The 23,783-nt window shown below is 41.7% G+C and overlaps 1 protein-coding gene across 1 annotated transcript in view; it reads right to left on the bottom strand.

Moving 5' to 3' along the window:
* Window positions 1-23,783, bottom strand: part of PRKCA (protein kinase C alpha) — a 324,537-nt gene that overhangs the window by 90,622 nt on the left and 210,132 nt on the right. The window contains exons 4-5 of the mRNA XM_078848471.1: window positions 17,018-17,129; window positions 15,301-15,429 (exon numbers count right to left, since the gene is read on the bottom strand). Coding sequence (XP_078704597.1) covers window positions 15,301-15,429; window positions 17,018-17,129 — 241 coding nt within the window. The remainder of the gene's footprint in view (window positions 1-15,300; window positions 15,430-17,017; window positions 17,130-23,783) is intronic.

The raw sequence follows: 23,783 nt of genomic DNA, 5'->3' as shown, positions 1-23,783 counted from the left end.
ACCTTTAAAACATGTCAGGGTTTTCTTCCCACTGAACCTCTAGAGTGGAAATTTTCTTGTTTCACAACCATATCGGTGCAACACTGTCAGACACATTAAGCAAAGGGAGCAAACTGTGGACTCATCTACTAATGTATTAAAAGTTCTTTTGTGTGGTCCAGGCTCATCTTTCTATTTCTCTGTTTAGTCTCCAATGTAATTAAAGAAAATTAATTGTAAAGAAAAAATGTAAAGCAATCCAATTAACTGCTATAAATAAATTACTGTATGTATTAATAATATATTGCTCCTCTATAACATTCTCAATCTACAAAAGTCAAAGAACCTTCACAGTGCCAATGTCTTAAGCCTTCCAGCACCCTTGGGATGCATGAGAGAAAGAATTATCCTCATTGTACACATGAGAAACTGAGACACAGAGAGATGAAATGACTTGTCTGAAGTCATAACAGAAATCAGTGGCAGAACTGGGAATAAAAACAAGGTCTTCTACTGACCAGTCCTCCTTAACCACAAGCCCATCTTTTCTCCTCATGGCTTTGGGATCACTTTTAAAATCATCTGCCTTCTACACATACAATAAGAAAGAAAGTACACATCAGTTTTGTGGCAACCTCATTTCCTACAACTGCCCTAAGTGGTTTGCTTCTTTCCATTCCTAATTGACACCAAACAACAATTTTTGGAAAGACAGTGTTTGGAAAACATGATGCGAAACTTCACTTATGAATCTGAGCCAAAGCCACTGCTTTAACTTTTCAGCGCAAGAAAACATTTCCGGTGCTAATTTCATAGCAATTAATATTACCCTTAAAACGATAACCCTATAATTAGAAGCAATTAACATACTGCTGAAAAATGAGCTGCCCTGTCAATGTTGATTTCTCTTCCCGTTAAAGCCATGATATTGAAGAAGAGCTTTACAATAATTTGCTTCCACTCTTCTGAGGGGTGCTACTGTTTTGCAGCCTTCCATGACAATTATGCTCTTTTCATTTTCATGGTTTGTTTCAGATGTGCCAATAAAGCCAACGTGAACTAATCTAGTTAGAATCAAAGATTATTCGGCTTCAGTAACAGATTCATCAGCGTGTAGCTGACAAAGAAAAACAGCTTTTGCCTTATCACTAAGAACCCTAAGTCTCATTTTTAAAAATGCTATCCAAGGTCTTCACAAAGAAGAAAGGGAAGTACAGATTTTCACACAACTGTGCACCTCCTGCATCCCATCCACATCCAGTGATTACGCGTCAGAAGAAACTTGTATTTTAACTGTGGCAAACAGGATCCAGAGTGAATCATTCTCCTCCATGGGAGATAAATCACTGCTGAATGCATGTTTAACATTTAACTGAACTCCAGACCAGCGTGTAAAGTGGAATTGGAGCCGTGATGTAAATAACTACATTATTTTCTATTAGGAAAGCATGAACATCTTCTCCTCTATTCCTATTATAATAGTCAAGCTTTGTGCTTTTCTAATAGACCCCAATCTTCAGTGGGCTATGATGAAAGAAAAGCTACATAATGGAAAATCAAGAGAAAATAATGGCTCAAATTTGGATCATGTAATAGATCAGACTTTGACAGTGTCCTTTAATCTGTACCCAAAGCATCAAGCTACATATCTAAAAATATTCAGAAGAGCGCCAATTGCACTTCATATCTTTTTCCTCTGTTTTTTGTATATGACTTGTATGTTACACTGTTAAGTAAAGCAAGGGCTCACTAGGACTTGTCACAAACCAAAGCATTTAAAGCCTGTTCCACCCATGCAATGGGTGTGAAAGGGTGTCAGCAAATGTCCTGCAAAAGAACAGAGTAGAAGGCAGGCAGGCTTCAAGTTTAATAATTCTCCAAACAAACTCTAGGTCATGCCTCCTGAATCCTCCCTTCATTCCTGATCACCAGACAGACCAGAAAGTTTCCTAAACTGTGCAAGTAATCCTAATCACTTACCCGTGTGGTAATTTTTACAAAAATATCCTGGATTTTCGTAACGTCTGGTCATCCCAGTTAATCTGAGCTGTGGATAAAGACCATGTAGGTTGGGTTGCTGTTTAAGAAATACACATTTTTGTTTACATCCCGATAATGGTAAACCAACATTAAATCAAACCTCAGGCATCTTGGTTGCACATCCAAAAACCTACACTCTGTACCAGAAAGAGCAACATAACTTAAAGCAGTCCAAGAGCCCTTTAGTTATCTCCAGATTTACTCAGTTTTAAACAATTAGAGCAGCAAGGACATCTTCCAGTCAGATCGCAATCTACATCCCCAAAATGCTTTATTAAGCCTCTCTATGAAGCTCCAGTATAGTGCAGCCTGCCAGGGAAGGAAAATGGCTGCTTGGTGCTATCTGGTGCACAGCACTCCGCTTAGCTTAGAGTATATGGGAGGTGAAATTTTGTCTCAAACATTGGGGTAATTCCTACACAATTTTTCGTAAGTGCCACAAGGTCTGTAATCTCCATGCAGACCAACCAGGATCTCTGCTTTTAAGGTCTCATCTTGAAGTCCCCACTAAATAAATTACATAGAATTAAATATATCTACTTCTGAAGGACTGCGGCCATCCTGCCAATGTTCTCCAGGTTGCTTTGATATTTTAAATGCACTGCTTAAGCCACTAGGCCATTGCCATCTGGTTCAGTTCCCACTTCCCCCCCAATACTATTCAGAGGTGCAAATTACCACATTAGCAAGTATACATGTGCAGTAGCCCCTTTCCAAACAAAAGCCACCTGAACCTCCTTATTGTCTTTCTACGTAAAGTACTCAAAGCCACTTACTCAACAATACTGACTCACAAACTGTAATATACTAAGCAGCACCTCACTAAGGGCTTGGCTACACTTGCAATTTACAGCGCATTAAAGGAGACCCGGGCGCACTAGCTCACTGCTCACACTGGCAAGGCATGTAGAGCGCACTGACTTTGTGGCTGGTCCACTCCTGGTACTCCACCTCAGAGAGTGGAATAACGTTTTGTGCACCCCTGCTGGAGCGCTGCAGCGCCAATGTGGACGCCCTGGTCTGTTAGTGCGCTCTGATCGGCCTCCAGAAGTGACCCACAGTGCCTGTTCTAGCCACCCTGGTCATCACTTTGAACTCTACTGTCCTGTCCTCAGGTGACCAACTGTCAGATCCTCCCTTTAAATTCTCTCAGAATTTTGAAAATCCCTTTCCTGTTTGCTCAGCCAGGCGTGGAGTGCTCACAGCGAATCTTTCCAGGTGACCATGCCTCCACGCACCAGGTGATCCCCAGTATGGAGCAATGGCAAGGTGCTGGATCTCATCAGTGTTTGGGGGGAGGAAACTGTTCAGTCCCAGCTGTGCTCCAGCCTTAGGAATTACGATACCTTCGGGCAGATATCAAGGGACATGATGGAAAGGGGCCATGACCGGGACGCACTGCAGTGCAGGGTTAAAGTGAAGGAGCTGCGGAATGCCTACCGCAAAGCCCGCGAGGCAAACAGCTGCCCCAGTGCTGCCCCTGCTACCTGCCCTTTCTACAAGAGCTGGACGTGATACTGGGGCGGACCCCACCTCCACTCCGAGTACCACCATGGACACTTCAGAGCCCAGTGCAACAAGGCGGGAGGAGGAGCAGCAGCCAAGAGGGAGTGAGGGTGCTGAGGTGGAGGAAGACACCCTGGAATCCCTAGATGCATGCAGCCAGGAGCTGTTCTCAAGCCAGGAGGAAGGTAGCCAGTCACGGCAGCCGGTGCTTGGGGAGGGACAAACAGCAGAGGAGGTTCCTGGTAAGCGGCTTTTATTTTGGGAAGGAAGTTATTCGGTGTGGGCTCTTGGGGTGAGGAGGGTTTGGACAGCATGCATGCCTAGATGCAGATCAGGGTGCTGATGTGCTTTCTCACATCGTGGTAATCGACCTCAGCGATCTCTTCAAAGGTCTCATCCAGAACTTGGGCAATGCGCTTGCGCAGGTTTCTCAGGAGAGCCACTGTGGTCCTTGTCCCAGTAAGGCTAACTTGTCCATGCCACTGTGCCGTGAAGGGCGGGGGGACCATTGCTGCACACAGGCAAGCTGCATATGGGCCAGGGCAGAATCCGCACTGCAGAAGACGACCCTCCCTTGCTTCCCAGGACACCCTCAGCAGTGAGATATCTTCCAGGATGAACTCCTGTGGAAAATGTGGGGACAGTGTTCAGTATAGGGGCCCCCTGCTGCTGTTGGCTCTCCCCAAGGCACAGAAACCCAGAGGATAGTACAGCTGTGAAACAGTCAGTCACGCTTGACCCTGTGTTTACTCACCATTTTGGGGCTCCTGTGTGTTATGTGCGCTCACTTTGGGATGGGCAAATTATGCTATGGTGTAGACTGTGCTTGCCCTTAAATACGGGGGAATAATTGTTCTGTCTCGTGTGAAGAAGGCTGCCTCTGTTAAGTGCTGCATTTTGCCTTTACAGATGCAACCTTTAGATCTCAGCCGTCCATGTTATCACTGGCCGAAAGACTCCAAAGAATCAGAAAGAGGCCACGTAGAAGCAAGGAAGACATGTTGCATGAAGTCATGCAGCATTCAAGTAATGAAATGTGAAAAGTGCAGGAGTGGCAGGACAGTGAAAGGAGGATCTGCCGGCAGAACGAGGAGCACCGGCACAAAAGCGCGGTGCTCTGACAGCAAAGCACGGATCGGCTGATAAGCATAATGGAGCACCAAGCAGACTTGATCCAGGAGCTCTTAACCATGGAGGCAGAACACTACCGTGCCCAACTTCCCCTGCAGCCCTTGTCCCAAAACTCTTTCCCTTGTGCCCCCATGTCACCTCCAACCCACTTTCCCCAACATCTGGGTTCTAACAGCTGCCTCCAAAACCTGTAGTTTCATCACCCAGCCCTGAAAACTATGACCCTTACCCACTACACCCAACCCACATCACCATGCAGTATAGCCATCCTGAAGTGCAGCACTCATTGCACAGCACTCCAGACAGGAAGGCTGAGTATGATAACAGGACATATGCAAATCTGTGATTGTACCGTTCCCCACCCCACCCCCTTGCCCTTTGTTTCCCAAGCAGTTATATTTCTTTTCAATAAATGAATCTTCTTTTCAATAAATGGATTTTTTGGCTTTGAAAACATTCTTTATTATTGCATAAAGTGAAAGATACCTTAGCCCAGGAAAGAAACAGGCACCACAAGTCAGCGTAGCAAACACAGATTCCTACTAACATTGGAACCACTGCACTTCACTTGCATGCAGGGCACCAGACGTTACTCGTGGCTTTCAGTCTCAAATTGCTCCCTCAAGGCATCCCTAATCCTTGCAGCCCCATGCTGGGCCCCTCTAATAGCCCGGCTCTCTGGCTGTTCAAATTCAGTCACCAGGTGATGAACCGCTGAGTTCCATGCCTGAGTGAATCGTTCACTCTTCCCTTCACAAATGTTATGGAGGATACAGCACGCAGATATAACCGTGGGGATCATGTCATCGGCGAGGTCCAGCTTCCCATGCAGATAGCGCCAGTGGCCCTTTAAACGGCCAAAAGCACACTCCACAGTCATTCTGTACTGGCTCAGCCTGTTGTTGAACTGCTCCTTGCAGCTGTCAAGGCTCCTTGTGTAGGGTTTCATGAGCCACGGCATTAAAGGGTAAGTGGGGACTCCAAGGATCACAATGGGCATTTTGACTTCCCCTATGGTGATCTTCTGGTCTGGGAAAAAAGTCCCGGCTTGGAGCTTCCTGAACAGGCCAATGTTCCGAAAGATGCGTGCGTCACGCACCTTTCCGGGCCAGCCTGCGTTAATGTCAATTAAATGCCCATGGTGATCCACAAGCGCCTGGAGAACCATAGAGAAATACCCCTTCTGATTAACGTACTCGGAGGCTAGGTGGGCTGGTGCCAGAATTGGAATATGCATGCCATCTATTACCCCTCCACAGTTAGGGAAACCCATTTGTGCAAAGCCATCCACAATGTCATGCATGTTACCTGGAGTTATGGTTCTTCGGAGCAGGATGCGATTAATGGCCCTGCAAACTTGCATCAACACAATTCCAACGGTCGACTTCCCCCCTCCAAACTGGTTAGCGACTGATCGGTACCTGTCTGGAGTTGCCAGCTTCCAGATTGTAATAGCCACCCACTTCTCCACCGTCAGGGCAGCTCTCAATCTCATGTCCTTGCGCCGCATGGCGGGGGCGAGCTCCTCACACAGTCCCATGAAAGTGGCTTTTCTCATCCGGAAGTTCTGCAGCTACTGCTCGTCATCACAGACTTGCATGACGATGGGAAACAAGCACTGAGTGGTGGGATCACGAGCCCAAAAGTGGCGTTCCACGGTGGTGAGCATGTCCGTGAATGCCACAAGCAAATTCATGTCATATGCGTTACTCGAGTCGGTATCATCGTTGGAGCCCTCACTGTCACTTTGGATCATAAAGAATAACTCGACTGCCAAACGTAATGTGCTGGCAAGACTCGTAAGCATACTCCTCAGCAGTTTGGGCTCCATTCCCGCAGACCGAAAGGGAAGACAGAGCGCGCAGCACAAAGAATGTTGAAAGATGGCGTCAAATGTGGATGGAAGCACAGGGATTGCTTGGATGTGAACTGATACATCATGGGGCATTGGGACAGGACTCAGAATGCCCCGGCCCCTCCGCCCCCTTCCCACAAGCCACAGCGCCAGAATGGGAAGAGGTGCTCTGTGGGATAGCTGCCCATAATGCGCCTCCCAATGCCACTGCAAGTGCCACAAATGTGGCCATGCCAGTGCGCTTGTTCCTGTCAGCGTGGACAGACTGCAGCGCTTTCCCTACTGTGCTCTCTGAAGGCGGATTTAACTCAAAGCTCTCTACACCTACAAGTGTGGCCACGCCCTAAGAAATGTCTCACACAACTCCTCTCCCATAATAGCTGTCAATGCTGCAGCCTCAAACTGTCTGGCTTACTGAGGCAGCAATAGTTGTTAAGGGCATGGCTACACTTGCAGATGTAGAGCGCTTTAAGTTAAACCAGCCTTCGTAGAGCACAGTAGGGAAAGGGCTGCAGTCTGTTCACACTGACAGTTGCAAGCGCACCAGTGTGGCCACATTAGCAGCTCTTGCAACTGCCACAGAGAGCAGTGCATTGTGGTAGCTATCCCAACATGCAAGTGGCTGCAAAGTGCTTTTCAAATGGGGTGGGGTGGAGTGAGACAGGGAGTGTGTTGTGTGTATGTGGGGGGAGAGAGAGTGGGCTTTTGGGGGGCTGAGAGCATGTCAGCATGCTGTCTTGTAAGTTCAGACAGCAGCAGATCCCCCCTCCCCGCCGCCTCTCTCTCTCTCTCACACACAGCATTCCACAATAATGGTTGCTTTGTCTCAGGGCAGATAAGCATGCTGGCTGTCAGAAACAGAGGTTTGAAAGGGCATATCCGCATTCCTGCAGCGATTCCAAAACAATGAGAAGAGTGGCCACTTGACTTAAGGGGATTATGGGACGTTTCCGGAGGCTGATCAGAGTGCAATAATGCAACACCTCGTTCACACTGATGCCCGGGCATTTCAGCCAAGGCGCACCAAGCATTAATCTTCTCGCTGAGGTGCAGTACCAGGAGCGCTCTAGCCGTGGAGTCAGAGTGCTCTACGTGCCTTTCCAGTGTGAAGGGGTAGTGAGCTAGGGTGCCCGGGGCTGCTTTAATGCGCTCTAACTCGCAAGTGTAGCCAAGCCCTAAGAGTTTTGTCTATGTAAGGGGTTTATGGGGTGCCACCGTAGGTTCCAGTTTTACATTTAACAGCACAAATGTTTTGCAGGCAATCCAAATAGACCACTGTTTGGAAGGATACAAACTCAGCAAAAGTTAAAGTTATTTAGCAACCAAAACAGGATGCAGGATAGGAGCAGCATTTGGGAATGCCAGCCCAAGGGGTTAGTATTTATCAAAATAAAGTAAACAAAATTTCAGTCCAAGCCCTGTACAGCAGCTGCCAAGCATCTCTTTTTTGTATTTCTGTGCCTGAAGTGTCCTGATGATGTATTCATCCAATTCTTTGAGGCTTGCAGCTGTGGGACCCTTCTTGCCAACTCTTGTGAAAGAGCTTTCCTCCAAAGCTTTTTATCTGATTCATTTTAAAGGCAACGTGTTACTGGGAGAAGAGGTATTAAAAATGTGAAATTTCAGTAAAGCAAAAATATATATACCAAGCTCCAGAAGAAGTTATTTTGGGGTGAAAGAGAGACGAAAAAGAATCCAAAATCCCATATGGCTTCAGTTGGTTAGTTTTGAAAAAAAAAAAAAAAATTTGCTTCCAAGGACCAAATTGCCATTTTTATTTCAAGTCATTTTCTGGACCCATGACAATGGAAATGCTGACAAGCCGTTATTCATAATAGCACAAGTGGTACCACAATTATTATATACATTGAGAAACTATAACCAACAGTTGCCTTGGAATCCACAGAGCTGTTAACTGTGGGATGGAAATGCTTTCCTGAGCCACAGTATTTGACAAGTGCACTCACTAAAACGGTGATTATGAAAAAAACTTGACTTGAAACCTATTTTTGTGTATGTTCCACAATGAACAAATTCTGAAAACTTTAATAACCCATAACAAAAAACCTTTTACAGCTTTGCTGTCCTCACATTTTGGAAAAGTGTTTTTTCAAATAAAAATCTGAACTGTGAGGATTTATTTACACAGTTGTATTGCAGCACCTCATTATGTCCAGGTCTTGTAAATAACTTTTAAACCTACAGGGATCATGAAGTAGGATACTCTTTACTTTCTGATAATACACAAATGTAGTGTAAATGAGCTCCAGTGGGAATGAAGAGAATGAATATTGCCTAAAGATAATATTGAAAAAACATATAATCAATGTTTTTCTTGTTGTTGAATTAGATCTTAAAATGTTAATATCGGATTAATATCTAGAGTACTTCTGCCTTCCCCTCCCTTCTAGGCACTGTGTCTCATCCCTGCAGGTCTGACAGGGATGGATCACTGAAGTCAATAGCACAATGGTAAATAGGTTGAGAACCATTGATCTAGAGAGACTAAACATTTCAAGCAGATTTGTGAATTATAGAAATATAGGGCTGGAAGGGACTTCAAGAGGTCACCTACTCCCCCCCCCCCCATTTTGTTTGTCTAACCTGTTCTTAAAAACCTCCAAGAATAGGGATTCCATAACTTCCTAGGTGATTCTGTTCCAACATTTATGCCCTCTGTGTGATCACTGAGCCACATGGCAACTTCACGGATCACATTCTTCCGGGGCCTGTCCACACAGGCTGGCTCAAAAGTTCCCCACCAAACTTTTCTTGAGAGCATCTCTGACCAAATCAGCTTCATGTGTGGACCTAATCAATTCAACAGCCCTCTGAAACCTAATTCTCAAATTTACTCTAGTGCAAGCCCCAAGGTCTTTTTCATGAAGGGGAATAAGTAGGACATCAGGTGCTCTTGGAAAACCGCAGGCAGAATTGATTAAAAAAATGGGAGGAGAGAGCATGAAAGCCAATTGGCCTGACCCGTCCATGGGAGGTGGAGGACTAGAGTGTCAGGGAACCACAGCTGAACCTAGATCCTGTTCATTGCCTTCTGCTGCCTGAGCTAATGAACCCGGCCTCCTGGGCTGAAGGCTCGAACTGGCACAATCTCAAATCCTGCAGCAGATCCAGATGCCTGGCTGCTCAATAGCGTTCCACAACCACAGCTGTGTCTCCGCTCCTGCCCTCAGCTCTCTTCTTGCTCTTAGCCCTTAACTCCAGATCTCTGCTTCTTGTCCCTGGTTTCCTGCTCCTGTTCTGGCTGATACTCCGGCTCCAACCGGCTCCAACTCCGGCTCCAACTTGCTCCCTGGACTTGATGTTCATATTCTGACCATGGCTTTGATGCTTGGCTCCTGATTTCTGGCCCTCAGCTCTAGTTTGCTCCCTGGACTTGACATGTGGCTTGTGAACATTGCTCTGACCTCTGGCTCTGGCTCTCGCTCACCCTGACTTGATAACCTGGCTCCTGATGCTGCCATTAGGCCTGCCTAGCTGTTTCAATCACTACACCAGCCTCCTGCCCTGAACATGAGGCAAGCATGTCCACAGCCCAGTCATGACACAGAGAAGGAGAGGCCTGGTTCCTGCCTCACCAAGTATGCACTTCTGCCTTCCCCTCCCTTCTAGGCACTGTGTCTCATCCCTGCAAGTCTGACAGGGATGCTATTGACTTCAGCGGAGCCAGGATTTCGTTTTAAATGTTATGGTGCCTCAGGCCTGTTCTGCTACATATGCTAGTTCCATCCTTCTGCTCATCTATTGGCAAGATAAATAAGTATGAATCCCATTCAAAAAGATCCGTCGTTCTTAGAGGGAAAAGTCTATGATTAAACTGGACCAAACAGTGGTAAAAACACGGTTGCTCTCTTCAAGTCAGGCTTAACGACCCTCTCAGAGCATTTACTTTATGCCACTAAAACATCATGGAAGTAGGGAGAATAAATACTTCCAGACTTCTTGTTATATAGGACCTTGCTTTTGGCTTTGACACAGAGTTAGCTCAGTGCACTTGCTGTTTTCTTCCTTAGTAGTTCGGGCGTTCAGTAGACCTTCTCTGGCAGCAAGCGCAGTCTATCCAATATTTACACAGTCCAGCAGGTCCTAGACTATCTGCTATCAATGTCTAAACAAATGTGACCAAAGACTCATTCTGAAAGCCAACGTAATTCAGCTTTACAGGGTACTATGCTTGGGGGAAAAGCCACCTTTTCCTTCCATGTTAGGATTTAAAATTTGAAAATTTTTTGAAAGATTTTTGTCAAATGCTGGTAAATATCTTTGACACATGAAAAGCAGTTCCGAGACTTTCCGCTACACCCTAAGGCCTATTATTAGCTAATCCCACAAACAATAAGTGATGAGAGAACCAGAAAAGATTTGTTTTAGCTCTCCTGAGGAGCCAGAACCCAGTTGCTGCTTAGGTGAATGATCCAAAACTTCTACGCTTATAAAACTGGGACAGAAATCTTTTGAGATTTAGGTGCAGTAAAGTTTTTGAGATGTTTAACCACAATGCTGGTGCTTAACAAATAATTGGTTTTTGTGCCCAGTGCACATTCGATGCAAACTGCAAAACATTTTGTCTCAGTTCTAATTTCAATCACATTATCAAGAATCCACAGGAGACTAAGGACATGCAGATGCAATATATTCCTGCATTCTAGACAATCATCTGTCTAAGACCACTGTATTTCAATATAAGAGAATTTGAGGCAAGCATCCTTTTAAAAAAATTGCTCTATCAATACATGGCATTGGTGAACCCAGACCGACAGCTGAGGTTAATGACTAGGCAAAGAACAACTGTGGCAGCAGCAAGCTCTTTGTTGCCAATGCTGCAAGCACATCTGCTGCTCTTCAGAGTATCAACTCAATTAGGATAGCGAATGAGAAAATGCCAAAGAAGAAATTCTGAGCAATACGCACCGTTGACTTGGGGTGCTGTCTGAACAGAGTCCATTTTCTACTTTAAAAAAATTATAATTATTTTTAAGAAAAACACTAAAGCAGTCTTTCAAAAGAACAAGCTACAACCCATCTACCTTGGATTTAAACAGAGTATTATTTCCTTAGTTTCTCCTGTGCTGCTAGATAATTTTGTATTGCAAATCAATAGTCTGTTTCGCCTCCCTAATGAATCTCCCTGATAGAGTCTTTCTGTCCATTTAAAATATTTTTAGCTTGCTATTAAAAAGGATAGATACAAGATATGGACAGGAGAGCAGGCAATACAGATTTCTGTCCAGCACATTCCTAATTCTTACCAAATCGCATTGTGTTATTATACACAGTGAATATTTTTTTTTATATCTTTATACACCTGTGTAGATAAACTGTTCCTCTTCATTGAGATGTGTATACACTGCAGTAACAGACAAATCTTTAAAATCTGTGACAAGTTGGGTGAGGTCATCTCTTTTGGCCCAACTTCTCTTGATGAAAGAGACGAGCTTTCAAGCTACACAGAGGAGCTCTTCTGCAGAGCTCTTCTTGCCCCTTTCACCAACAGAAGTTGATCCAATAAAGGATTTTTCTTCACCCACCTTATCTCTCTAATAGCCTGGGACCAACACGATCACAACAACACTGCAAACAAATAATCATGTGCACCTCTGACCTTGGAATCTCACTGAAGCTGTCCAGTTCTGCTAGTCAGATCTAAATACATTAATACCTCCTGCCCTAAAACAACTTCTATTTTTTTCCTCTTGGAAACTTTTCTTAAAACAGACACTTGAAAACTACAAATATTGTATCTTCAATACTCAGGGAATAAATGATTGAATCTGCTCTGTTTCTTCAACATGATGATGGCATGTGAAAAGAACGATCAGCACTTTAGAAACTACAATCATTTTACCCTCTTTGAAACTTTGAAGAGACATTTATAATACAAAAAGCTAACAAAGAATTTGATTCTGCTACACTGGAGTTAATGGAAGTTTTGTTATTGATTTAAAAGGAAGCAGGATCAGACCCACAATGCATAAAAAGATGAAAATATTAACTAATGTCTATAGGTCATGGCTAATTGGTGAGTTGGCAAGATTTTGCAACTGATCTTCTGCACTCTTTAAATTCAAGCGTTTTTCCTTCTAGTCAAAGTACCATGAGAGGTTAAAATGAATGAATCTAAAGTAGTTTCAGATACCAGCTTCCAGGCGGGATACTAAAACAAGTTAATGTAAAATAGAACTACTTGTTGTCAATATACTGCTCATTGTTCAGTATTTGAAAAGTCTTCAAAATTGCCTTCGTTTCCAATTACAATCCTATACTTTGAACCCTATTATAACTATTTCAGGACATCTAACTAATGCTGAATGACAACTTCACCCTGGTAGCCTAATTCAACATAACTGTTCAGCACATGCCTAGCAAAGCAGTTGCTTAAAGTCATCCCTATTCAGCAAAGTAATTAAGCATGTGCTGAAGTCCCACTGAAGTCAATGGGATTTACACATGTGTTTTAAGTGCTTTGTTGAATAATTTTTGCAGTGCAGTTTTAAAGTTAGGTATTTAAGCATGTGCCTTTCTGATTAATGGCCTAAATTAGTACAAATATTTAATTTCTTCAGTGTTATGATTTTCAAATCAATTCCTCCTGATGGTACAGTTAAAATTAGACACCCTGCCACATCGTCTAAGAAATTACTTCACTATTTAGTGAAAGTAACATGCCCGAAATAACAGCACCTTGGAGAAGTTTACTTCTCCTCCATCAGTGGGACGCAAGTGGAAAAAGTTAGCTACAATTAGTCATCACGTGGGTGCTATTCTGATCTTCTGTAGCTATACGTTATCCTTCTCTTTCCTTCCTTTCCAGTGTCTTTTACAAGATGGGATAGAATATTGCCTAAGATATTCTGGTGTCAAAATGATGAAGAAATATAGGTAGGTAGGTATGTATGGGAAAAATGTTGATGGTCCTGTAAAAGTCTTGAAAATTCAGAAATGTGGTTTCCTTTATCATCATAGACAGCCTGACAAGAAAACCCAGACCGTGTGTTCTAAATTATTCTGAAAAATAAGAAAAAGTGAACAACTAAAGGCAATATTCTTTATCATTTCATGTATTTTTGGTAGACTGCACAGCCTGGCATTTAAAGGGGGCAAGACTGATGTTCAATACCTACATATGATGAGAGCAACAACTGATACTTCACTACAGCCAGGAAACAGAGAAAAATGGAGACATCCTCATATCCCTAGAGCTCTGCTCTGGCCTCAGAACTGAAATTAATTCCCCATCACAACAGAGCTATAATGAAGGGACCAGCACTGTCATCTTAAAACCCAAAAGATCACAAAGTTCATATTCTGAAGGCCAATTTTTCCACTGCCTGTTTTAACTGTAAATGTTTCTTATACATTTGCTTTACAGATCCCGCCACTGGAGGAGTCTTGGTCATTTGGGTTGAAATCCTGAAGTCAGTGGCAAAATACCCATGGACTTCAATGGGGCCAGGATTTAATCCCTGCTTATTACTGTTATTACTGGAAGTACTTCCCCAATGACGTCACATTTCATTATTTCTACTGTTTTCAAGTGACACTGTAAATTTAATTAGCGGGGTCTGACATCTGTTTTTATTAGTGTATGGGACTGTCTGGAAAATGAGGGCATGACAATTTATTTGGGTTTTAGATATATTTTACATATTGGTTCAACACAATCTTTACCACCCATGAGATAGAGGAGAACAAGGCTCAACTATACCACCCCCTATCTCCTCCTCCTTTCCTACTCTCCACACCATGAGCTCTTTTAGTGTAAATACATTTTAATCTGAACTACACATAGTATTCTGGAAGTAAGAAGACAAATAATTTACTTTAAATACGAATGAACTGTAACATTTGTCACCATCCTGTAAACACTTCCGGTACACTGCTAGTCACTCCCTAGCTAAAATATAAAAATGATCAACAGAGCAAGGAATGTGTATTTGATGTTTGTTAATGTCTCGGTAACTAAAGGCCAAATTCCATTCTCTGATATGGATAAGGAAGCTCTACTGAAGTTAACACAAGGAATATGTGCCTACTTGAGGGCACACTTTAGCCCCAAACTTGGAAAAACAAAACAAAAAAAATTACACCCCTGCATGAGGCATAACTTCAGTATACTCCCAACAATCCAGAGCCAAAAAAGAAAGCAAATGAAGCACTATAAATGTCTAAGAAAATATTATCAATAAAACACACTGCCTCTCTTTCCCCAGAACGTCATTTTATAATATTTATATTTTGCCTGGAAGAGTATTTGAGACCAAATCCAAATGGCCTTTGTGTGAACTATAGGGCATAACTTTTAGCTGGTGGAGAAAGCTAAGCAGTCTCTTGCCTTTTTTTCCTTTTTTTCTTTCTTTTTGAGTAACTGAGGCCCTACTTTTCAGAACGTTTTAGGTTATTGTTGGTTACCTGAAAAATTGATTTCACAAAGATTTTAAAGTTAATATTCCTGAGTTTTAATTTAGAGCCACTATTATTTCTTTGAATCATGCGTGTATCTATTATAAACAAACCTGCTCTTTTAAATAATAATGAACATAGCATTTCTTAGACTAAAGTACATATTGAATGAAATCCTGGCCTTACTGACATTAATGGGGTATTTTTGTTATTTACTTCAATGAGCCTATATTTCACTCACTGCACATAAACAGGCTACAAATAATGCTGAACACATAACTTATGTTAGTTATTCCAAAGCCCAGGAAAGTTCAAATTAAACCCTTCTATTGTCACCAATTCCCAGAACACTTTTTTTTTCCTTTTTTTACCTGTGACTTGCAGTTTGTCACCACTGACTTCAACTTTCAGATAAATCCTTCCTCTTTTCTCTGTGTGATCCATTCCACACAGACTTGGGACGTTTATTACACACTGTTTGTGAACATTCATATCGCAAGCTGTGGATCAGGAAAGAAAAGGTTCAGAAAATGATGGTATGTATGAAAGTCAATATATTTATGCTAAATACATACGGTAAACATGAACGGTAACATTATTCTATCACATCCGATTAACTGGTTGTTTGTTTGTTTTTTTACTGACGAAAATGGCTCTCCTTATAAATATCATTAAAAAACACTTAAGTATTAACCACAAAAAAAGGCTCAGCTTCAGTCACCTAAAAATGTGACCTTATTAACGGAATGTAAAAGAGACAAAATGAAGAGTCCATGGACTTGATCCAAAATATTAGAACATTTGCTATAAATTACTGTAACCAATACAGAAATTGACAGGTTGCTTACAGATGAAATACAGAACTGTAAATATTACTGTGCTAATTTCCATAATACCGGCATGGGGGGAGGGAGACAAAATGAGAGAAAAGGCTGGTCATGCAGATGTGACAACAGAAGAGATGTTAAGATCTGGACATGTGATCTAGAGAGAAGGCAGTGGAAAATCATACCCATGTTACCTACCCAGGTGACAGGTTAATGGTGCTGATGCCATCAATGGCAAAGAAAAGGGTGAGTGGAAGGTTTGGGATGGAAGATAAGGAATTAAAATATTAATCATGTTAAACTTAAATTATGATGAGAAATCTAGCAAGAGATGTTAGAGACACAAACTGAGATGCGGGATTTAAGGTGAGAGAGTCCATGCCCCACCCCTGCCACCACAGTAAATATTCCAGGAACATGAGAGAGATGAAAAGAACTGAAAACAAGAAAGTCAAGGGAGGACAAGATTTCAAGGAGATGATGACAGATCATATCATCAGCACACAAGAGATCAAGGAATATGAGGATGGACTAGATAGGGTGTAATATGTGGCCATGAAGAGGTCATTATGAACATTGACTTGAAGTGGAGCAGGAAGTAGCGAGTTCGGAAGGGAAGTGGGATGACACTGGAGGAGAGCAAATCAAGGCAATGGTTGTAGGAAGTGCATTTGAGGAGTCTGGGGGTGGGACAATAGGGAGAATGGCCAGACCAAAGCATGGCTCTGTTGTGACAGTACAAATAATATTTGGGCATTTTAAGCCATCTTCTGTTTTTCTGCCACCCTTTTACATGCCAACAGATGATTCCTTTGCCTATCTTTTGGGGTACACATTCCATAAGAATTATGGTTGTTGCAGGGGTGACTATGAAATATGGGACCTTAGCTAACAGCTGGGCAGAACCAATGTCTCCACAAAGGATTCATCCCTTCCACCCCAAGTAGAACCATCTTCAGAACTGCGATGGCAAATACACTTTAGCCACATCAAACTTGATAGATTGCTTTTTCAGTAACCAAGATGGTTTGCATTAGCATATTTTTACAGCATTTTTCCCACTGGAGGAGGTTTGGCTGATTTATATTGTTTTACTAAGAGAGTCTTCAGTAATGAAATATTCATTTGAAATATACAGTACTGTAATTAACTGTAATTGAAACAATATTTTTCCAGACAAAGGAAAGAGGACGCTTGATGCCTAATGGTTTCCCTTATTATCTAAAAGGCCATTTTAATAACATTAGAAAAACTTACTTACTGTCACATTTCATCCCTTGATGTAGAAGTCCATACAGCAATGACCCACAATGGTCACAGAATGTCGGGCTTCCATATGTGTGGATTTTAAACTTATGTTTGCTTCTGGGATCCTAAAGAGGAAGCAGAAATAGGTTCTTAAGTAATGTCTAATAAAACTGCAAGCCAAATTTCATACATTACTGTAAATGTTGAATACATTAGAGCGCCACAGTTTATGTAGCAGAAAAGCACACAATATGTATTGTAGAATACAGCAAATTCACAAGGTACGTGCTAGCTGAGTGAACCTAGAGTTGGTACAGCTATCAATCTGCAATTAAAATACACATTGACAGGAGCAGGATTGCATACTAAACAACAACAGGATTCAGCCTTCAGTGAACATGGCATATACTAGATCTCTTTATTCACAAGTTGTGATGGAATACATGTAATAGCAGTCATTGCTTCTAAATAAAGATATACGATATTTGGAAAAAAACATGTTTTGGAAGTTTGTTCTGACACTCAGGTAAGCGCTTTAATCTGAACATGGAAAAAACTACTGTAAAATCAGGATATCAAAGATGATGTTCAAATATTGTAAATCTGTTTGATTACAAAGGAAAATTAGCTCATTTTAACTTGACATGCTAAATATTTTACTCAGACTGAAATTCCAACTAAGAAATGTATAGTGACGAGACATCTTAATGCCACTGGCCGCTTGGAAAAGATTTCTAGTTTAGGATCAGTAAAATCATTTAAATCAAACAAATACAGTATGGTAACTTCAAACAGGGTTGCCAACTTTCTAACCATAGAAAACCAAATACCCATGCCTTGCCCCCTTCCCCAAGGCGCTGCCCCCACTCACTCCATCCCCCTTCCCTCCGCCACCCTTACTCACTTTCACCCGGCTGTGGCAGTGGGCTGCGGTGCAGGAGAGGGTGAGGGCTCTGGCTAGGGGTGTGGGCTCTGGGGTGGAGTCAGGGATGAGGGATTTGGGGTTCAGGAGGGGACTGGGGCTGAGGGGTTCAGAGTGAGAGAGAAGGCTCTGTGCTGGGGCAGGCATTTGGTGTGTGGAAGGGGGTGAGGCTTCTGACTGGGGGTGCAGGCTATGGGGTGGGGGGTGTAGGAGGGGGCTCCAGGCTCAGCAGTGGGGCCAAGGGGTTCAGAGTGTGGGAGCGGACTCCAGGCTCAGTCAGGGTTTGGGGTGTGGGAGGGGTACGGGATCTCAGCTGGTGATGTGGGCTCCAGGGTGGGGCCAGAAATGAGGGGTTCAGGGTGCTCCAGGCTGGGGCAGAGGGTTAAAAGTGGATCAGATAAAAAATGACTATGATTTTGAATCTGAAATTAATTACATCTTTCTTTTTCTTTCTTTCTGCTAATTCTCTGACTAACTCCATGAAGAAAGGGATTATGCAATTTTAGCTCCTCCTAGCATTATTACAACTTTATGAATACCTAATTGTCATACAAGGACTCCTTTAACACAGCAAATAGCTACATCTTAATCTAAATGCCACCCTCAACAGGTAGGTGTAGTTGATTAGGCCACTGCCAAATGGGGAGATCCCCAGCTGTAGAGAAGGAGGTACTCGATGACAGGCACCAGGTAGCTCATCCTTCCCCCATCCCGAACCCTCCGACATCTTCTACAAAAAGTTTCTGTGTACATTTTAAATTAATACCAATTGTCATATTATTTTACATTTAGAGTATTACTATACAATCAGCAAAAATAAAGTAACATGTCAACTTAAATCAAGCTTGCCACTAAAGGTCATTTCCGCTTTTCAGATAATACTTGAGACGATTCATAAGAAGAATAAAACACATGAACTGAGATTTCAAGTTGACAGTACATTACATTGTCTGTTTATTTCTCAGCCTGAAATATGTTATGAAAGGAAATGCTGTACAATATTTATTTCATGAACGCTGTCAGTCTAAATTGAACTACACTCAAAATTTTCCAGAGAACATCTGTTTGTTGTTTATTAAAGATATAGTCAATGGGATCTTGTGGTATGGGGTCATGGGAATGTGACTTTTCAGAAAGGTTATCTGAAGAATAGAATATCACAGCTCCTCTGGAGGAGAAGGAGTGCACAGTAATATCGAAACCATTTAAAACAAAGTTTCAATGCTAACTCTTCATTCTATTTTTAATTAGGAAGGAACATGGGTAAATGCTGCCTTAATTTATAATTATACATAAACATTATTTTCCTAACCACTGTTGCTGTTGCTAAGTAAATCTGTTGCTAAGACTAACACTGGAAGGGACTTTTTTAAAAACTTGTGTTAAACATCTGCCATAAATGACATTTATGATCGACAGTTTACAAAACTGTAAGTATAAGGGAAAAGCAAATACAGGAAACGATCATTGTGAATGCTTAATCAATAATCTGCTGTACCTGTAATATTACACTAAGACTGTAAAACAATTGTCAAATAGTTGTCATAGCATAGAAATACCTGTACAATATACTTTATCTGTGATGTATATTGCCTCCGGCTGGTACATGAGAGTTGAAGTGATCACCTGTCAAGTATTTACAATTATCCTTATACTTATTGTCTGACATTGTTGATTCTGCTTCCAAGTCTCTTTAAATCAGGTCAATAAATTGTTTGTTGAATTTAGCTTTTAGTTTGCAAACGTGGAAGTCATGTGTTTGACGTTACACAGTTTCATTTTATCTAAAAAGAAAAGGAGTACTTGTGGCACCTTAGAGACTAACCAATTTATTTGAGCATAAGCTTTCGTGAGCTACAACTCACCTCATCGGATGCATGCAGTGGAAGTGAGCTGTAGCTCACGAAAGCTTATGCTCAAATAAATTGGTTAGTCTCTAAGGTGCCACAAGTCCTCTTGTTCTTTTGGCGGATACAGACTAACATGGCTGATACTCTGAAACCTGTCATTTTATATAGTTAACACCATTATTTTACCCAATTTCATTGTATTTTTATAGTGGTATAATATGCTTTAAGCACTCCTGATTTATGTATAAAATAGTTAACAACATAAATGACAAAATACAAATAATAAAAATACAGTGTTGGGCTCATTATATACATGTTATAATTGTGCAATATCTTTTTACTTTTTTGTTTTTGTTTTATTTGTTAAATTACTATTCAAACATTTGGGCAAAGCAGGATTATGCCATAGAAACAGATCATGTGGCTGCCTTGGTTATCATCAGTTGATTCAATACCGTGTGCCATAATGAGAAAGCTTATTTAACCATACAGAGCACCTTTTTTACCCATTTTGATTATGCATACATGAGTTTAATAGTGGGACACCAGAGACTGCTCCATTACCAGATAGCTCCATTAAACTGGATAGCCCTGATCCTACAACTCTGATACATGCATTTAACATGACTATCATGAGTACTCCCATTCAAAGTAATCACTAAGTATGTGTAGAACCATTTACAGGATCAGCGCCTAACTGTATAGCCTAATAGTCTCTCATATTACAAAAGCCTAGACCACTCGTGTCATAAAGCAGCATAACAATGAGCCGTCCATGGGACTACCACTTGCTTAATCTCACCTAATATCAATGAGTAAAACATTTTATGAAACTTCCGAAAGATCAAATCTTTAAGCCAATAGCATGCAAACTTGGGGGCAAGTTCTGTCCTCAGCTATCTCCAGAAAACAACTATTGACTTAAACAGAATTATGTATATGCACGAGGGTAGAATTTGGTGCTTACCTCTTGCCAGTAAAATGCTACAAAAATAAATTAACTGGGGTAGAATATTATATGACTTACACTGGCTTTCACAAATACTTACAAGGCACTCCGTTATCTACACATATATAATTTAAATATAAACATCGTTCAACTTTTTACATTCCATTTAATAGTAGTTTCCTGCCCAACTTAAACTGCCTGTACTGCTATGTTTAAAACAACACACACAGCACGACTTTGATCTTCTGAGCAGCAGTACATTTGTTCCGACCATTTTATTCTACACATTCACACTCGCAAGAGAAGACTCCTTCTTGGCTGAATGTGAATGCAGAGAAAGAAATATCAAAAATCCTGCTGAAATGGAAATTCTCCCTTCATATGAAATCCATTTTAAACATTTTCCAGTTGCTTGATTGACAGCAAACACAAAAACCTCAGGAACTTTTAAGGCTAGAAAATGACAGGAGGCATTTGCCCCAGTCTAACTCTCTCTTTTTTGAATTCTGTGTTTTTTTGGTTGGGCAACAAGTCCTGAAAGATTCATGTTGCCACAGTAAAACATCTTTTCCATTCTGGGCTGGCATATGGAGATCTAGCTCACTAGATCTGCAGGGAATGTTGCTGTATGTGTGTGTCTAATCTTATACTACACTACAGGACTTCCAACTGTCTGTGCAGCAGTGGCAGCATGAAATATGGAACAGTACAAGCACACCTATAAAGCCATGATTTCAAGGCAAATGCATTACCCAGACCATTGCCTAAGACAAGGTCTGATTATATTCACTAAACAAGGAAAAGGGGGTATGCACATGTGTGTTAAAAAAAAGGACCCAAGATAAAATCATTCAGAAGATAGAGCCTTTTATGATCATCATCTTTTATGATATTCTAAAACAGTATCTGAGAATTCACGTGAGAGCACTTCAGTCATTAGTTTCCTAACTGCATGGGTATAGCAAATAAAATGTGAAATTCCATAAAACAACCTTTGAAAAATAGGTTCCACAATACGACAAGGATGTAGCGAATTTGAAGTAAACATGAAAATGCATAAAAAGGGTACAATCTATGTAGCTTACTGCATCGTATTAGATAGAACACTACATATTTACCAATACACACACTAGGTAGCTCACTGATGTAATGACTTTTGTAGTATTACAACAGTAACATTCTTCTATGAATGAATTGTGCTTGAACTATTTCCCTAAGGCACTGAACAGAAACATCCTTCCCGTTAACTATCCACCTGTTGTCTTCAACAATGTGAATGCTGCACTTCCCATTAACATTTGGGCTCCCACATATCACTCTTATAGTATCCAGGAAGTAAAGAGATCACAGGATCTTGTTCTAATCTCACATCCTGTTATATTTTAAGGAGGAGTCCAGTGTCTGGTAGTATATGGCACTGTGTTCATTGTTTAATGGCAGCAGTAGGAGGAGGAAAGCTTTGAGGAGGAAAGCTTCTATACCTATCTTTGCACGTGAGGCTCCAGATTGTGCCTGTAATCCAGCTATTAAAAAGGTGCTCTAGTGGCAGAAGAAAATGAAAAACCACAAAGGAATATCCTCAAGCACTGGAAGAGCCTATTAAGAATTCCCTCACACTAAATCCAGCAAATCCTAGGAATTCCTATTAATGCTAAAGACACAGGAACTGCCAGAGTGTGTACCATGTGAAGTGCATATTATTTATTAAAAGCTGCTCTTTTAACTTACTTAGGGCATGATCCTGCAGGTCTGAATTCATACTAATGGGTGCCAGAGTTGTATAATTTTTGGTGGTACCTAGAATGGGTCCAAGCAGAGCCATCCCATCCATAAGACGGATCGGGGCAATCACCCTGGGCCCCACGCTCTGGGGGGGGGGCCCATGCTTCAGGGGGATGCAGGGTCCAGGCAGAGCCATCCCGGCCATAGGACGGACTGAGGCAACTGCCCCGGGTGCCACGCTTTTGGGGGCCCCACGCTTCAGGGAGATGTGGGGTCCAGGGTGGTTTGGCGCGTTAGTGGAGGGCCTAGCACCAAGCAACCTGGCCCCAGCCCACCCCTGCTGTGAAAAACAAGCTAAGCGTAAGCAAAAAAACCCAAGGAATGTTTGTCCAGATTTACAATATTTTAAGGATTATGAATCCCGTGACATTTAGAAAGCACAAAGAATACATTTATATTTACTTGGAAACATGCAATTGCTGTAAATTGCTGTGCAATTTTCTAACCCTGTTCACTTTTAGCCAAAGTTAACCTTTAATAATTCCTCACCAGAAGCACCTCTGGCTATATCATCTTAGTAGCAAACATGACCAAGCCAAGGCAGAACATGACAAACCAACTGTCAAGCAATGGCTTCTATTGGCAAGATTATTGAATTTTGCACTAAACCTGGCAGAGATTAATCATAAATACTCTAAAGGGAAAATTCACTCTTCTTTTCACAGAATCAGTAAAAAGGCAATGGGAAAACTGTAAAAGTCCTGCCATCACTAAGCAGTGCTGAGTTATGATACATAAGTTGAGACATGTAATGTTACTGTAGGCTGAAAAGTAGTAAAACCTCTGCTTCCTGCTCATACCTGTCTTCTAATATCAAAGCACGTTTTCACTATGAAGAATTAGCGTAACTGGACTTAATCTAGATAAATAGGAAAGGAAAGCTCTTGCAATTTGTGATGTAGGTATTTCATTATTTTGCCTGCTCAGAAACAACTACTCCTTTACAGTTTTGTGCATTTTACACTTGTATTGGCTAGACAGGCACAGAACCAACCAATATTAGGTAAGCTGTCACATCACTACGCCTAGGCTGAGATTTTCCAAGCCTCACAGGCCATACCGAGATACACAATTCCCATTTACATTGAATGGAAGTCATGTATCTAAACTGACTAGGCAGCTTTGAAAATCTCAGCCCTATTTGCTAATCTCAAGCACACCTCTGTTACTCTAATCTAGGGTCACATTTAAGTGGAGACAGCCAAAGACAATAAAACAGGTGAATTTCTGACATGAAAAGATTTGTCCAAAAAGAACTACACCAAGAGTCCTCAAA

Source organism: Lepidochelys kempii, chromosome 14 (genome assembly GCF_965140285.1).
Source record: "Lepidochelys kempii isolate rLepKem1 chromosome 14, rLepKem1.hap1, whole genome shotgun sequence".
Taxonomy (NCBI): domain Eukaryota; kingdom Metazoa; phylum Chordata; order Testudines; family Cheloniidae; genus Lepidochelys; species Lepidochelys kempii.
Note: the sequence above shows the minus strand (reverse complement) of the source record. Positions and strands in the feature narration are given on the sequence as shown.